Here is an 18671-nt window from a genome sequence, read left to right as displayed (position 1 = left end):
AAAAGAAAATAGGAAACAACCTCGGAACCTGCCACAGAGGGCCTCTGAAAGCTTCTGCAGTATAGACCGTCAAAGCAGATGCTGAGCCTGATGGCCAACTGATGGGCAGAGTGAATGGAATTTTATGTAAGAAGTGGGAAATAGTAAGAGCTGGAGGGAATGGGCACTCCACAAGCAGAGCAACAGAACAAGATAATTTGAACACAGGGAACTTCCCAGAGACTCATACTCCAACCAAGGACTATTTGTGGAGATGACCTGGAACCCCTGCACAGGTGTAGCCCATGGCAGTTCAGTGTCCAAGTGGGTTCCATAGTAATGGGAAGAGGGACTGCCTCTGACATAATCTGATTGGCCTGCTCGTTGATCACTTCCCCCTGAGGGGGGAGCAGCCTTACCAGGCCACAGTAGAGGACAATGCAGCCACTTTTGATGAGAACTGATAGACTAAGATCAGAAAGAAGGAGAGGAGGACCTCCCCTATCAGTGGACTTGGGGAGTGGCATGCATGCAGAAAGGGGAGGGAGGGTGGGATCGGCAGGGGAGGAGGGAGGGGCTCATGGGGGGATACAAAATGAATAAAGTGTAATTAATAAAAAAAAATAAAAGATTTAAAAAAAAAGTAAAAAAAAAATGAGGATTAATAAAGAAACAGGCCACGGAGAGAGGCCATAAGTCACACACACTTATCACTGTGGCTGATCTCTGGCCCCTAAAAGAAAAGAGGTTGGAATTTCTTTTAGGGAAAAGAGGATATTAGCAATAGGGTCTCATATAACTTGGGTTAAACTTGAACTTGCTTTGCAGAGGATGATGACCTTGAATTTCAGATTCCTCTGCTTCCATCCCATTAAGTACACTCAGATGCTTTTTACTTAAGGCAGGGCCTCACTATAAAGTCTGTCTTATGGGATGGAAGTTACTATTGAGGCCTGTCTACCTAGAGTCCACAGAGATCAGAGATGCATGCATCTGGCTTTTCCTCCCAAGTGCTAGCATTGAAGTTACATAGAATAACCTGCCCTGAGATATTTAAAGAAACTTATAGAAATACAACTAGACAATGATCAAGGTAAATGAAAGAACTTTCACAATGACCTTGACAGAGATTAATGCTAATGCCAAAAACAATAATACTATTTCTGTAGGATAACTGAGAATAATACAGCTTTTACAACAGTTTCATAAAAATGTTCTCAATACTTATTACTTGGGGTATTTCTGAGCGATTCTGTTTTGTTTTGAGTAAGGATCTCATGCTGTATCTCAGACAGACATAAAATTCCCAATCTTCCTGCATCACATACCCAATTTTTGGAAGCTCATCTGTTAAGTTAAGCTACAACACTAGCTTAATCTTAGGTGATAGTCATATTAAGGCAAAATCTTTGAGTACTGAACATTTTGCTTTGAATCCTAGCCCTTTCATGGAGGTCATAAAGTTTTGTTGGCTTAAAACTTTTTTTTATTCATTTCGCCACACCTCCAGTTTATGTTTTGTATAAAGGCAATCAACCATGAGAATAATTGGAAAGAATGTGTTAAAAGGACAGAAAAGAGACTTTTGGGAATCCTTACTACTGTGCAGCCGAGATCATTAGGTAATGAACCTTCCTAGGGAAAATTGAATTTTATAATGAGAAAATAAAAGATTTTACATATAGCCAAAAAGGTGTGATGAAAGGCTTTGCATTTTACATGTAAACTTTCTGTTTTGTGAAAGATAACAATATAAGGTCAAATTATTTTTTAAATTTTTTGCTATCATCATTTATTACAATTTATTCGCTTTGTATCCCTGCTCTGTTCCCCTCCTTCGTCTCCTCCTAATCCCACCCTCTTTCCCTCTTCTCTCCCTATACCCCTTCCCTAGTCCACTGATAGGTAAGGTCTTCCTTCCCTTCTGTTTGACCCTAGCCTATCAGGTCTTATCAGGACAGATTGCATTGCCTTCCTCTATGGCATGGCAAGGCTGCACCTTACAGGGAGAGGTGATCAGAGAGACTGACACTTAATTCATGCCAGAGAAAGCCCCTGCTCCCCTTATTAGGGAACTTACATGGAGACAGAGTCTATGGACTACAGTTGAGCCAGGGTTTTAGGTCAAATTGTTTTTTAATACTTTTACCTTTCTCTTTTTTTCTTGCACTTTAATTTTTTTCATGAAAATTTATTTTCCTCAATCTCCTCATGGAAGAAGGTAGGCTGACAGCAAACCTTCACCTTTCCCTCTGATTCTTAAGATCCCATTCCCCAGTCTTACTCTTAGGTCTGCAGCAGAAAACTTGTGGCAGTACTCCCCATTTCTAGTGGATCCAAAGAACTTTACCTTCTAAAATCGTTGGCTCCACTTGTTGTACTATCACAGCCCCCAAGTTCAGCATTACCTGGGGACTCACAAACCACTCTGTCCAGGGAAACACGTAAGATAACTACAGATTGTCACCTCTCCCAATATTTCTCAAAGTCCAATTATCCAGTCTCATACTCAAGACTGCAACGGAACATCTGCTGCAGCCTTCCTTCCATTCTTGCCCCCATCTTTAGTGGATCACAAGTATTCAATCCCCATATTTTCTTCTTCCCACTCATTAGTTTGTCCCAACTCTCAAATCTAGCTGCCCCTGAGAAGTCACATGCCATTCTGACCAGGAAAGCAACTAAGCTACAACTGCAACAATCCCTCTATTCTTCATCTTCATTTTTTTAGTCTTATCCCCAGTTCTTTAGCAAATCTTCTGCTGTGGCCTCTCCTCACTATCTGGACCCAGTCTCAGGAGACAAACTAAGCAGATTCTGGTGGAACACTGATTTTTCCCCATGTAAAGTCCCACCATCAACTCTAGTCCCTATGCTTACTCCTAAGTCGTGGGTCCCAATACTAAGAACCACATTTGACCTTTTACCTCAGTGTAGTTCCTACAGGCAACACAAAATGATCACATTCTCCTAACAACCAGAGCAAAAACAGAAGCCAAGGAATACAACACTCATCCAAAAAAGACAAGGCCAGATATCAGCACATAAAATTTTAATCTTTCCAATCTAGGATGTCTAAATGCGAGTGTAAAAACACAATCAATAGCAGCCTAGACAATAACAGAGCCTGGTGATCCTACCACAGCAGACCCTGAATATTCCAACACAGCTAAAGCACAAGGAATGTAAAGTCCTTAAGACAACTCATAAGAATATGATAGAGGTCCTATAAAAGTAAATGAATATATCCTTTAAAGATATCCTTGAAATAATAAAAATTAGTGGAAAGAAAAACCTGTCTCCAATTGAAAGTGGAAATAGAATCAATGCAGAAAATCCAAACGGAAGGAAATCTTAAAACAAATATTTTAGGAACTCAAACAAGCATCTCAGAGGCAAGCTTCACCAACAAGTACAATAGATGGAAGAGAGACACTTAGGAATTGAGGACATGATAGAAGAAACAGATACAGTGGTCAAAGAAAATGTTAAATGTAAAAAATTCCTGGCATAAATATCCAGAAAATCTGGATACACTGGTCAAATAGATACAATAGATACACTGGTCAAAGAAAATGTTAAGTGTAAAAAACTCCTGGCATAAATATCCAGAAAATCTGGAGCTCTATGAAAAAAATCAAATATAGAAATAATAAAAATAGATGATGAAGAAAAAACCCAGGTCAAAGGCACACAAAAACATTTTCAACAAAATTATAGAAAAAATATAACCTATAAGAAGATGCTTATCAAAGTACAGAAAGTTTACAGAACACCAAACAGATTGGACTAGAAAAGAAAGTCATCTGAGTACATAATAATCAAAACACTAAATGTTTCAGAACAAGTTATGGAAGGATGGGTGAAGCCTAAGATGGGAGAATCAGGTGGGAAATGGGAAAGGAGAGGGTCTTGTGCAATAGAACACAGAAAAGACAGGAGAATTAGGAGGTATTTGAAGGGTAGCATGGAAACCTCAAGCAGTAGAAACTTCCCAAATTCTATGCATATATGAAGGTGATCAGAATGAAATCACCAAATAATGGAGGAGACAGGATCCTAACTGGCCATATGTTGTCACCAGAACATATTCCAGTACTAGGATTGGGTTACATCCAATTGAGTTGTTGGCCAAAAGGGTCCAAGGGGAGTCCCCAAACAACCCCGACTGTTGCTAAGACTATTAGGTTGCTCTCTACAAACTGACATCAGTGCCCCATTGCTAAAAACAACACCTACCCAAGAGATTTATCAGTGATCAAAATACAGAGAAAAATTGTAAGTACTCAGTCATTGATGTGATTTCTATATGATCCCTCTACCAAAGGTTCAGGAAATATCATGGAATAGGGAGTAGAAAGAAGGTAAAGACTAGATGATGGAAGGGAGTTCTTTAAAACTGTTCTCTGTAAATCTTGCCCTCTGGTCATGATGTGGCTGTTGTGCAAATGATATTATATCATCAGTGGTTCCTTACAAAAACCTGCATAAGATAAATCCCGTTAATGTTATTTCATGATACATGGGGAAGGATGTCCTGGTTGAAGAGCTATTTGCAATTGATGGCAGCTAGAAGAGAGAGTTTTTTTTTATCCCTTTTGGGTACATGACAACTGTTAGGTTTCCCATGTCCATGAGGATGACCCCACATTCATGTACACATGAGCAACACAAGGTAGCCTCAGTTGTATTATTTTTTTAAGATTTGAAGTTGTAATATGGAACTTATGTGTTGGAGAACATACTAGCAAGTCAAATAGACACATTATGTTCACTTTTTTAAAATTTCAAAGACTATAAATATTAGGTAAAAGAAACAAAAATATGAAAAATAAATCAAGAACAGAAAAGGACATAGGAAAATATAATGTTTGTTTTGTCTAATTGAAACTCTAAAGGCAGATAAATCAGGAAGAATGAGCCAATAGTTGAGGCCATTATATTTATGTAAGTTACATTACTTCTGAAGGACACCAGTTCCAATATCTGACACTCCAATATCTAAGACTCATTTATTCGAAGAGTAAGTTTTTTTTTTTTTTTAGTTCCTCAGAAACCAACTCATAACTGATTTTTACTATACCTATAGTTTACTTCATCTCTCATTCATCATCAGAAAAGTTCATCTATGTAGTGGATGGTGGTTAACTCAAAGACCCACAGCTGGTAAAGGTGCAGACAACAAGAGACTTTGATGTTATGAGCACTAAATGAGGTTTCTGTATTAAACCTTTTCCTAACCAGATTCAGGGATCATTTTTGATGGTGAGGGACATATTGTAGAGGCAGAGGTGGCAGATGACTACACTAAAATAGTGTCATGTGGACACTTGATGGCATTTGGACTTATGAATTCAACAGGTGTGACTGCATACACAAGATCTATAGAAACTTAAGCTAGACAAAATCCCAGCATGGATCAGGAGGTTGGTCAAGATGTTCTGCCAATAAACTGGTGATTGATACTTTCCTGAAGAGAGTCAGTTACTTTATAAGGGTTTCTCAACTCAACTAAATATTTATATACCCAAAAGTGTGTGTGCACCATTGGCTGGAGTGGATGGCATTAACAAATGATGGGGCTGGAGAAATGGCTCAGAATTTTTTTTTAATTTTTATTTTTTAATATTAATCACAGGTTATTTACTTTGTATCCCATCCTTCATTCCCTCCCAATATCACCCTCCCTCCCTCATCACCTCCCTGTCCCTTTCCAAGTTCATTGCTAGGGGAGGCCCTCCTCCCTTCCATCTGAACCTAGCTTATCAGGTATCTTCAGTACTGGCTGCAATGTCCTCCTCTGTGGCCTAGCAAGGCTGTCCCTCCCTTGGGGAGGTAAAGGAGCCAGTCTTTGAATTCATGTCAGAAGTAGTTCCTGTTCCCCTTACTAGGGAAACCCACTTGGATACTGAGCTACCATGGGCTACATCCGAGCAGGGGTTCTAGGTTATATCCATACATGGTCCTTGGTTGGAGAAACAGTCTCATAGAGGACCCCCATACCCTGATATATTTTGTCCTTGTGGAGCTCCTGTCCTCTCTTGATCATATTAACTCCCCCTTTTATCATATGATTCCCTGCACTCTATCAATGTTTTGGTTATGAGTCTCAGCATCTGCTTTGATATGCTGCTAGGTAGAGTCTTTCTGAGGCCCTCTGTGGTAGGCTCCTGTCCTTTTTCTTGTTTTCTTTTACTTCTTATGTCCATCCTTTGTCTTTCTAAGTGAGGATTGATCATCTTACCCCAGGTCCTCTTTCTTGTTTATCTTCTTTAGGTGCACCTATTTTAGTATATTTATCCTATCTTATAGGACTATATAAGTGAGTATACACCATGTGTGTCTTTCTGCTCCTGGGATACCTCACTCAGGGTGATCTTTTCTAGATCCCACCATTTGCCTGCAAATTTCATGATTTCCTTGTTTTTAATTGCTGAGTAGTATTCCATTGTGTAAAAGTACCACAATTTCTGTATGCATTCCTCCGTTGAGGGACATCTGGTTTGTTTCAGGTTCTGGCTATTATGAATAAAGCTGCTACAAACATGGTTGAGCAAATGTCCTTATTGTGTACTTGAGCATTTTTTGGATATATGCCTAGGTGTAATATAGCTGGATCTTGAAGAATCACTTTCCTAATTCTCTGAGAAAGTGCCAGATTGATTTCCAGAGTGGTTGTATATTCCCACCAGCAGTGGTGGAGGGTTCCCCTTTCTCCACAACCTCTCCAGCATGTGTTGTCACTTGAGTTTTTAACCTTTGCCATTCTGACAGGTGTAAGGTGGAATCTCAGGGTCATTTTGATTTGCATCTCTTTGATGGCTAAGGACGTTGAACACCTCTCTAGGTGTTTCTCTGCCATTCTATATTCCTCTACAGAGAATTCTCTGTTTAGCTCCTTACCCCATTTTTTAATTGGATTGCTTGATTTATTGCTTTTTAATTTCTTTTTAAGAGCACTGTTTGCTCTTACAGAGGATCTGAGTTGAGTTTCTAATACAAGCATGGTGCCTCACTATCTACTGTAACTTCAGTTCTGGAGTATATGATGTACTCTTGTCCTATGCAGCTAATACATACATTGTTGTTCACATACATATATGCAGGTAAAAGATACCTAGACATAAAAGAAAAATAAATCATTAAAAAATGACTATACAGCTAGGTGTTGTGGCATATGATTTCAACCCCAGCACTTGGGAAGGTTGAGGCAGGCAAATCTCTGTGAATTCAAGGCCAGTCTGATTACAAAGAGAGTCCAAGACAGCCAAGGTTATACAGCGAAACTCTGTCTCAAACAACAACAACAAAGTTGGATGGTTATGGATTGAAAGGAGTATATGGGAGGAATAGGGGAGGGGATTAATATGATAAAAATACAATATATGAAATTATCAGAGTTAAAAATATATTCAAAGATACTTCATACAAAGACAGACAATAGAAATAGTGTGAACAGCAAAGAACATTATTTCAACCAAGTAGAGAGAAAGAATAGATGCATTGAAGATTAATGAAAAGAATGCCTCATTTTACAATTGTGTACATGGAGATTCAGAGAAAATGCAAGACCCAGATAATGGTAATTAATAAAATCATTCATAATGATTTATTTTATGTTTTTATTTTTGAATATACTTGTCTTTTCTGAAATCTGTATTTTTAGGATTTTTGTCAAAATCAAGTACCTACAGTTGTGAACCCATATCTTGGTTTTGAATTCCATTCATCCACATGTCTGTTTTTGTTTCAGTGCAATGCTGGTTTTGTTAGTATACCTTTGTAGCATAACATGAAACAAGATATTATGCTTTCCAAGATTGGTTTGATATTCTGTGGGATTTTGTACTGTTTCATATGACTTTATTATTGAACTTTTTCTTTGGAAATTTCATACATGTTAAAATTACATTCTGATTATTGAAACCCTTCACACTTTCTCATCTCCCTCTCATCTTTATTAAGCGACATTCACTAAATTTCTATTTTAAAACACTAAAGTTTCCTACCATATATCTTTTGATTGAAGAATTGACATTAATATTCAGTTTAAGTGTTGGTCTAGTTTGGTTTATGGTTTCTCTAAAAACATTCCCACAATAAGCAACTTAGGAAGAAGAAAGTATTTATGTGGCTTACATTTTCAGGTCATATTCTCCTGATCAGAGAACCTTGGGCAGTATCTTGAGAAGGAATTGAGGCAAAAAAACACAGTTTACAAATCAGCTTTGCTAATTGTCTGAGAAAGCACCAGATTGATTTCCAAAGTGGTTGTACAAGTTTACATTCCCACCAGCAATGGAGGAGCATTTGACTTTCTCCACAAACTCTCCAGCATGTGTTGTCACTTGAGATTTTGATCTTAGCCATCCTGATGGGTGTAAGGTGACATCTCAGGGTCATTTTGATTTGCATCTCCCTGATGGCTGAGGACATTGAACGGTTCTTTAAGCGTTTCTCTGCCATTCTATATTCCTCTAATGCTTCCTCAAAATCCAGCTATTCCACTCCTAGGTATAAATCCAAAATATGCTCAAGTACACAACAAGGACATTTGTTTAACCATGTTTGTAGCAGCTTTATTCACAATAGCCAGAACCTGGAAACAACGCAGACATCCCTCAATGGTGGAATGGATACAGAAACTGGTACATTTACACAATGGAATACTACCCAGCAATTAAAAAAAAAAAAGAAAATCGTGAAATTTGCAGGCAAATGGTGGGATCTAGAAAAGATCATCCTGAGTGTGGTATCCCTGAAACAGAAAGACATACACGGTATATACTCACTCATAAGTGAATACTAGACCTATATGATAGAATAAACATATTAAAATCTGTACACCTAAAGAAGCTAAACAGAAGGAGGTCCCGGGGTAAGATGATCCATCCTCACTTAGAAAGACAAATGGGATGGATATTAGAAGTAGGAGAAAACAAGAAACAGGAAAGGAACCATAGAGGGCCTCAGAAAGACTCTACCTAGCAGTGTATCAGAGCAGATGCTAGGACTCATAACCAAACCTAGGGCAGAGTGCAGGGAATCATATGAAAGAAGGGGGAGTTAGTAAGACCTGGAGAGATCAGGGGCCCCACAAGGACCAAATATATCTGGGCACAGGGGTCTTTTCTGAGACTGATTCTTCAACAAGGACCATGCATGGATAATGGATATAACCTAGAACCCCTGCTCAGACATAGCCAATAGGAGCTCAGCATCCAAGTGGGTTTCTGTAGTAAGGGGAACACAGACTGTCTGTGACATGAACTCAGTGGCTGGCTTTTTGACACCCCCCCCCCCGAGGGAAGAGCAGCCTTGCTAGGCCACAGAGGAGGACTTTGCAGCCAGTCCTGATGAGACCTGATTAACTAGGGTCAGATGGAAGGGGAGGAGGACCACCACTATCAGTGGTCTTAGAGAGGGGCAGGGAGGAGATGAGGGAAGGAAGATGGGATTGGCAGGGAAGGGGCTACAACTGGGATGTAAAGTAAATAACTTGTAATTTATATAAAAAAATTATTTAAAAAATCAGCTTGCTAATCAACTCACTGTCTCATTCCTGGTTAGTTTTCTTTGTTGTTGTTGTTGTTGTTGTTAATTCTTTATTAATTACGCTTTATTCACTTTGTATCCCCCCTGTGGTTCCCTCCCTCCTCCCGCCCCAATCCCTCCCTTCCTCTACCCTCTGCATGCATGCCTCTCCCCAAGTCCACTGATAGGGGAGGTCTTCTTTTCGTTCCTTCTGATCCTAGTCAATTAGGCATCATCAGGAGTGGCTGCATTGTCTTCTTCTGTGGCCTGGTAATGCTGCTTCCCCCTCAGGGGAAGGTAATTAAAAAACAGGCCAATCAGTTCATGTCAGAGGCAGTCCCTCTTCCCATTACTATGGAACCCACTTGGATACTGAACTGCCATGGGCTACATCTGTGCAGGGGTCTTAGATTATCTCCATGCATGGTCCTTGGTTGGAGTATCAGTCTCAGGAAAGACCCCTGTGCTCAGATTTTTGGTTCTGTTGCTCTCCTTGTGGAGTTCCTGTCCTCTCCAGATCTTACTGTTTCCCACTTCTTTCCTAAGATTCTATGCACTCTGCCCAACAGGTGGCCATAAGTCTCAGCATCTGCACTGATAGTCTGCAGGGCAGAACTTTTCAGAGGTCCTTTGTGTCACACTCCTGACTTGTTCCCTCTGTTCTCCTTCTTCTGATGTCCATCCTCTTTGCCTTTCTGGATAGGGATTGAACATTTTAGCAATAGTACTCCCTCTTGATTAGTTTCTTTAGGTGTACAGATTTTAGTAGGTTTATCCTATATTATATGTCTATATAAGTGAGTATATACCATGTGTGTCTTTCTGTTTCTAGGACAGCTCACTCAGGATGATCCTTTCCATTTCCCACCATTTACCTGCAAATTTCATGATTTCCTTGTTTTTCATTTCTGAGTAATATTCCATTGTATGGATGTACCACAATTTCTGTATCCATTCCTCCACTGAGGGGCATATGGGCTGTTTCCAGGTTCTGGCTATTACAAATGAGGCTGCTACAAACATGGCTGAGCAAATGTCCTTATTGTACACTTGAGCCTCTTTTGGATATATGCTTAGGAGTGGTATAGCTGGATCTTGAAGAAGCACTATTCCTAGTTGTCTGAGGAAGCACCAGATTGATTTCCAGAGTGGTTGTACAAGTTTACATTTCCACCGGCAGTGGAGGAGGATTCCCCTTTCTCCACAACCTCTCCAGCATGTGTTGTCTCTTGAGTTCTTGATCTTAGCCATTCTGATGGGTTAAGGTGAAATCTTAAGTTCGTTTTGATTTGCATTTCTCACCTTCATATGGAACAACAAGAAACTCAGAATTGCTAAAACAATTCTCTACAATAAAAGATCTTCAGGAGGTATCTCAATCTCTGATCTCAAATTGTACTACAGAGCAACAAGGCATAGCAACAGACTGGTGGATCAATGGAATCGAATAGAAGACCCTGACATAAATCCACACACTTATGGACACCTGGTTTTTGACAGAGATGCCAAAATCATTCAATGGAAAACAGACAGCATCTTCAACAAATGGTGCTGGTCTAACTGGCTGTCTACATGTAGAAAAATGCAAATAGATCTATACATTCACCCTGCACAAAACTAAAGTCCAAGTGGATCAAAGACCTCAATATAAAACCAGACACACTAAACCTGTTAGAAGAAAAAGTGGGGAAGAGCCTTGAACTCATTGGCACAGCAGACAACTTCCTGAACAGAACACCAACAGCACAGGCTCTAAGAGCAACAATCAATACATGGGACCTCATGAAACTGAAAAGCTTCTGTAAAGCGAAGGACACTGTTGTCAGAACAAAACAACTGCCTACAGATTGGGAAAGGATCTTCACCAACCCTATATCTGACAGAGGGCTAATATCCAGTATATGGAAAGAACTCAAGAAGTTAAACAGCAACAAATCAAGTAATCCAATTAAAAAATGGAGTACAGAGCTAAACTGAGAGTTCTCAATAGAGGAATATCGAATGGCAGAGAAACAGTTAAAGAAATGTTCAACATCCTTGGTTAGTTTTCTTATGCAGCCTGAACCCACCTTCCTATGTTGTGGTCCTACTACCTCAATCATCAGTCAAGACAATCACCCTAATACAGAGCCACAGGCCAATCTGATGGGTACAATATCTCAGCTGAGATTCTAAGATGACACTAGGTTGTATCAAGTTGACTGCTGAAATTAACTTACGCTTTTTTTGTGACTTTATGGATACATTTGGTTTTCTTTTCAGTTTGTTATAGAGAGCTGAACTGGTGATCATGAATTCATTTTTAACATATAAACTTTTTATATCTTCATCTTTTTTTCTGGTCTTGTCTATGTGGTGACCTAAATTCCTGCTAGAATTGGCTCTATTCTAAAAAAAAAAAAATGCAATTGAGAAAAATTGGTTTATTTTGTTTATAACACCAGGTTACATTTTATTATTGAAGAGAAGTCCTGGTATGGAGTTAAAGCATTACATTCACAGTCAAAAGCAGAAAAAGAATGAATATGTAGGCTGTTGCTTTCTTGCCTTCACCTACCTTTCCCCTCCCTTATATTTTTACTCCTGTATACTATGCATCCGCCCTTCCCCCCGCCTTGACTAAGGAATAGTGCTGCCACATGTACTTCATCTTTCTACATCATCAATTAACAATCAGGACAATCTTTCAAAGACACAACCACATGCCAGTGTCATTTACATGAGTCCTCAATTAAAACTCTCTTCCAAGGTGGTTATAAGTTATGTCTAGTTGACAGTAAAACTAAGCAACACAACATCTCTTTTCCTAACTATGGAAAATATTTTTAAAATGTTTTTATATCTGTGAAATTTAGGTGTAGTTTTTTCATGGAGTGATGGGTTACTTGAACTTCTCAATTTTATCATTTTATTATTTTATCTTTGTTCTTGTTGGATTATCCTAAATCTGTCACCTTGCCTTCATGATGTAGTAATCCTTCTTTTTTCCTTTTAAAAACATCTTATTTTATTATTTTTTTACAATTATTAACTTTGTATCCCAGTTGTAGCCCCCTCCCTCATCTCCTCCCTGTCCCACCCTTCCTTCCTCTTCTTCTCCTATCCCTCTCCCTTAGTATAGTGACTGGAGAAGTACTCCTCCTCTACTGTCTGACCCTAGCCTATCAGTTCCCATCAGGACTGTTTTGGTCCTCTACTCAGCTATTAAAAATAAGGAAATCATGAAAATTACAGGCAAATTGATGGAATTAGAAAAGATCATTCTGAATGAGACACAGGGCGTAAAGAAAGCAATGGGAATGGGTTGCAGTATTCCTTCTTGCTGAACAGCCCTCATAGTACTAGAAGGTGTTTTGCAGGCTGTTCATGCAAGATTGTCATATGAAGTTTTACTCAGCTGTGGACATTGTGATCTATACTTCAACCTGCCTTACAAGATACGCTCATTGGTCAGTAATGGCAATTGTGTTTCAGGGGTAAATAGTTATTTTCTGAGTGTCATTGAGAAGAATTCACATCTGGTGGAGTCAAAATGGTCAAATGCCCATGCTGTGTAAGAAATAAGTCCTAGTACAGAAGCTATCACTGCTCATCTGCTAAATGGGCCTGATGTGCACATCAAACTGTTTTGTAAATAGCCATGTTTCCCCTTATATATCTCTGCTGTCAACTTGGTCAAAAACGGTTTTTCTTGTAGTAGGCTATGGTAATTTCAGAGACTCAAAACTAGACAAAGTGCTGAGAATAAGTGTTCTTTCAGTGCTCAGCTTAAATGATACATCTACATCTCCCAATACAGGCTTAAGAATCATCAAGGAAGAAGTTATGGGATGATGTAAGAGCCTAAAGATGGAATAGTGTAGAGAATTTTCTTCTAAACATAACATGGCCACAGTGCTCTTGAACTCACAGTAGCTGTGATTAGTAATCAAGGCCTACAAAAACAAAACAAAACAAAACAAAAACGAAAAAAACTGGGCCCTTCCATATTCCATCTAGGAGAAAGGAGGTGTTACCAAACCCATGCCCTTTCCCTGAATATTTATAGGCAGTTAAAAACACTTAGGGAGGCAGGAATTTGAGACTCTTTCCTTCTAGGATCTATAGGCTGTTTGTGGTTGCTAGTGGAGGGAGATTTTTTTTCAATAGAATAGCTACTGGTAAGGTACTGATGTTCCTGCAAATGACTCCTTTCTTTTGTTCTAATAAGCAAACCCAGTGGTATTCAGTGAGTCAAAAACACACACATGAAGAAAAAAGGACCTGAAAGTAGAAAAGGAAGCTAGTTGGAAAGAGGAAAAATATCAGCAAGAGTTGGAACAGAACAGGAGAGTTTAGTGGGTTATTATTGCGATCAAAATACCTGCAAACATGTAGGAACTGTCATATTGAAACCTTTATTACATATAATTAATATATTTCAATAAACATTAAATAAAAACAAAGCGTAAAGAATTCCCTCCATGTGTCTATGAAAATATGTCTGACAAATAATAAATTAGGATTTATAATATCTGGAAAGATATCTTAAGAAAATGGTGGATAGTCAGGTAAATGGTCATCATTGGAAGCCAATGACGAGAAGAATAAGAAAATCCACAAATGAGAAGCACTGTAGTAAGAAAATAGCATTTGTCATTTTTCTATTGCTGTGATGAAACACCATAAACAAAGGCAACTTAAGGAAAAGAGAGCTTATTCTTGGCTTATGATTCTAGAGGGATAAGAATCAAATGGGGGAAAGGAGGCAATGGCAGCAAGTGGCAGGCAGGGCTACAGAAACAGGAAGCTGAGATTTCATCTCCTCATCTGCAAGCAGGAAGTAGAGGGAATAATCTAAAAGAGGCCTAAGGGTTTAATTTATCATAGCCATCTTGAATAGAATATTTCCTCCAGCAAGGCTGTGCCTCATAACCATTATAAAAAAGGGCGACCAACTGGGAACCAAGTGTTTAAATGTGGGAGCTATGCAGGGCATTTCATATTCAATCCACCACAAATGTCAATAGCATACATTAGTTGTAGAAAGACTAGATATTACAAATGGTGCCAAGATGGTGTGTCATGTGGGGCAGGCTGTGGCTGTACCCTGTCTGTGGTGGACTTAATCAGCTTCAAACTGGTGATGATTCTTGGGCCCACAGATTGGTTGAATGTAGAAGGATAAGATAGAGCCAAGTGAAAATACAGAAGATACTAAAAGACCAGTCATGTAGCAAAGCTAGATAACACACATGAAATTGTGTGTTTGAGCCCCAGCATCAAATAAATACAGCATGGCAGTAGGTTCCTGTAGTCCCAGAACTCAGGAGGTAGCTGAAGGAGGAGCTGAGCTTCAAGGTTATCTCTGGCTATATACAGAGTTCAAGGCCAGCCTAAACTTAGCTCACCTTGATTAAAAAAAAAAAAGCATCTCTAAGTTTCTCCCAAATCCTATGTATCTCAGAACATTCACTGTTTCCTTTGAGGAACCATTCAAAGTTCCCAGAGAGTCTAGAATCTTAATAAGGTTTGTCTTACTCCAGAAAAAATAACCAGATACAAGAATATCTCTGGGATTTCTGATGAGATAGATCATCTTAAATGGAAAAACATGTAAATGAGAGTTAATACATACATTCCTCACCTTTTAAATGGCACAATTTACATGAAATGTCAAGAAAAAATTTATGGGCTTTCTAAAAAACATTTATTTTTATTTGGACAAAACATATGTGTAAGTGCGAAAATTATGGTTGTAATATTTTTATAATTTTATTTGATTTTCAAAAATGTAATAGCCAAATGACTAAGGTCATTAATAGCATAAAAATTAAAAAAAACATACTGTTTCAACAGTTCTAAAGATCACAATAATAATTGGTTATGCAATACCAAATGCCCAGCCCTTAAAACATACATACAAGTAACATAGTACTGACTGAGAACGTTGGACTGAAGTATTTAGGAATATGTAGATACATATATATGTATATATGTAACATGAATTAATGAAAAAAAACATAAATTTGAAAGAGAGAAAAGATGGGTATATAGATAGGTTTGGAGGGAAGGGAGAAAGGGAAGATGACATATGTGACTATATTTTAATTATTATCTCAAAGCATAAGAAAAATAAAGTATAAAGTAATAATTTTTTCATAAAAAGAAACATTATATTTTCTACGAAGTTTTCTGGAACTCATATTTACGCTTCATTACCCAAAGCCAAAATCCAGAAGACAAATGCATATAGATGAATGGTAGCAACTTCATTGTAACATTTTCCATAGAGAATGTTTTTCGGTGTTTGTCTCTGTTGTTCAAGAATAAAGTATTTTTAAATCCCAATGTGGAAGGAATCCAGAGAATTTTCTTACTAACTAGGAGCTATGATAGATTAGAATCTTGATATCTCTTATCCTTTCTGGTGATCCTCTATCAGTTACAAGGGAGAGCCCTGTGGCTACTGATCTTAATTGACAGCTAGACATTGTAATACTCTGTGGGTATAAATGATTTTTTAACCATCTCCATGATTAGAGCATCAGTGCCTGGTCAGTTTGCTTCCCTTATGAACAACTTTGACTTAGGTGATTCACCCACAGGACATGGGATATTTGTAGAATTAAGATTGGCTAATCGACTTTGACAATAATAACACAGTAATATCCATGGTACACTATTGTTTAACCTCTGCTTAACCTGTGTATGTAATTCCTGAATGCTCCAGTGTGATAATTCACTTTCCCTCAAAAATCTGCCCAGGATCACTGTATAGTGTTGGACATCTTGGTGTTCTAATATAGTCTGAGGAGGGGACACATCAGAATCACCCAGTGCATCAGAATCCCAGCTTCAGCTCCCCTAACCTACACAATCAGAGTGCATTTCAGCAAGATCTCCAGGGACTGCCAAGACTGAATTGTTCAAAGAGCATTTGGTAAAAAAAATCTTAACCACTGGACACTGACCTTGGGCTTGGAAGTTAAGATAGACTTGCGAAAAAGATGGGAGCAGGTGGGAGCTGATGAATCGTGGTCCCTCCTTATTGATTAATTTATGATATCCCATTTCATTTTCTACCCATGGTGAGCCGTCCCAGATGGGCACAGATTGTCTCCATTCTTATCCCCCTTGGTCTGAATCAAGCAGACAATCTCAACCAGTTTGTACCTGAACAAATGATCATCACTCATTTGAAGAGAACTAGTGAAAAAGCCTCAACCAGAATATACAACATACAATTTACAGTACTGCTGTTTTAAGCACACAGACCTGCAGTGTTCACAAGGTCCACACGGTGTTAAGTGCAAAGTATATTCATTCAGCACATTCTCAAGGCTTCATCTTGAAAAACTAAAATTGTATAACCCAAATAAATACCAACTACCTACAGAATATCCCTTCAGCCCTGTGCCAACATCATTCTATATTCTGATGCAATGAATTTGACTATCCCAGGTATTTCTCAGAGATGAGGTCATAGCATCTGTCCTTTGAGATTGGCTCATTTAATTTAATACAGTGCTATTGGCATACAGCCATGCTTCAGTGTGTGACTCGATACTTCTTTTTAAGTTGAATAAATCTCCTTGTGTGTATTTACCACATACACACTTGGATTTGTGTTTGTGTGCTCTTTTGTCACGGGACGTTTCTCTAGCTTCCTTCTCTGGATTGTTGACAGAATTTCTTCCTGTGTTCCCACAGCCTTTGGTTTTTCCATGTCATTGGTCTTTCAATGTGAGAAGCCTAATACTTAAACAATGTACAGTGCTTCTTCCATCCAGCAAACACCACCCTCTAAGCCACTGTGATGCTTTTTTTGTTTCTTTTTTTTTTTAGTTTTTTTTTAATTTTTTTTTATTAATTACACTTTTTTCACTTTGTATCACCCTGTAAGCCCCTCCCTCCTCCTCTCCCGATCCCACCCTCCCTCCCCCTTCTTCACGCATGCCCCTCCCCAAGTTCACTGATAGGGGAGGTCCTCCTCTCCTTCCTTCTGATCTTAGTCTATTAGATCTCATCAGGAGTGGCTGCATTGTCATCTTCCGTGGCCTGGTAAGGCTGCTTCCCCCTCTGGGGGAGGTGAGCAAAGAACAGGCCAATCAGATTATGTCAGAGGCAGTCCCTCTTCCCATTACTATGTAACCCACTTGGACACTGAACTGCCATGGGCTACATCTGTGCAGGGGTTCTAGGTTATCTCCATGCATGTTACTTGGTTGGAGTATGAATCTCTGGGAAGACCCCTGTGTTCAAATTTCTGGTTCTGTTGCTCTCCTTGTGGAGTTCCTGTCCTCTCCAGATCTTACTATTTCCTACTTCTTACATGGTTCTTTATTTTCAGTCTCTTTCCACTACCTGGACAAAGTCCAAGGTAACTCTTCTACCTTACACCGTCTTCTCCTACATATTCTCACATCCATGCTTTTATCTCTTCATGCTATTTTTTCCTCAGAAATCTCCCTCTTCCCTACACACAGAGAGAACAATGCTGGATTCTGCATCAGATTCTGCTGTCATTGCTCTGGTCTTTTAGCTGATCACCTCTGTCCACATGTAAGCCAGACTAGAGACTCTCATGCTCAGCTCTTCATGCCCACAAGGTTTTTTCACAACAGTTATATAGAGCACCTTGCTCATCACTCATATGAATGGGAATCCAAGCCTTGACTTTTTTTCATACAATTCAAAATCATTCTCACTGATGGTCCTTACCTGACTTGGGGTAAGTCAGAATGATTGTGTCTTCTTCTCTTACCAGAAACTTATTGCGAATCTCTTCTCTGACTTCTTTTTTATACCTTATGGCAGGTATAGAAACCAAATGTAGTCAGACATGGTAAAGAGATCTTTGTATGTGCTATTAGGATTAACGCCTTTGCGACCTATACAGCTCATAGCCAACACTGAGAGGTAAAATTTATAATGCAGGCAAAAAAATCATTAATAGTACCTAGTTTCTTATGAAACCACCTATTGATAAGAAATCAATATTGTAATCTGCAGTCAAAGGTCACTGAATTAAGCAATTTTGCACTTATGTAGAGTTCATTTTTGCAGCATTTGTGAGCCTGAGTTCATGACCCTAACTAAACCAGAAACTCAATAACAAGTAATAAGACCTAGAAATGCAGCTTAATTTAAAATGCTTTCTAATACATTTTACCTTT

General features: G+C 38.8%; 1 protein-coding gene across 1 annotated transcript in view; it reads right to left on the bottom strand.

Annotated features, from left to right (window-relative positions):
* Window positions 1-18339, bottom strand: part of Sult2a1 (sulfotransferase family 2A member 1) — a 38755-nt gene extending 20416 nt beyond the window's left edge. The window contains 9 exon segments of the mRNA XM_055607380.1: window positions 213-241; window positions 9867-9890; window positions 14969-14998; window positions 15001-15091; window positions 16467-16509; window positions 16511-16622; window positions 16625-16668; window positions 18204-18318; window positions 18321-18339. Of these exon segments, the coding sequence (XP_055463355.1) occupies window positions 213-241; window positions 9867-9890; window positions 14969-14998; window positions 15001-15091; window positions 16467-16509; window positions 16511-16622; window positions 16625-16668; window positions 18204-18318; window positions 18321-18339 (507 nt within the window).
* Between the last annotated feature and the right edge of the window lie 332 nt (window positions 18340-18671).

This window comes from Psammomys obesus, unplaced genomic scaffold (assembly GCF_907164565.1).
Source record: "Psammomys obesus unplaced genomic scaffold, mPsaObe1.curated_primary_1811, whole genome shotgun sequence".
Taxonomy (NCBI): Eukaryota; Metazoa; Chordata; class Mammalia; order Rodentia; family Muridae; genus Psammomys; species Psammomys obesus.
Note: the sequence above shows the minus strand (reverse complement) of the source record. Positions and strands in the feature narration are given on the sequence as shown.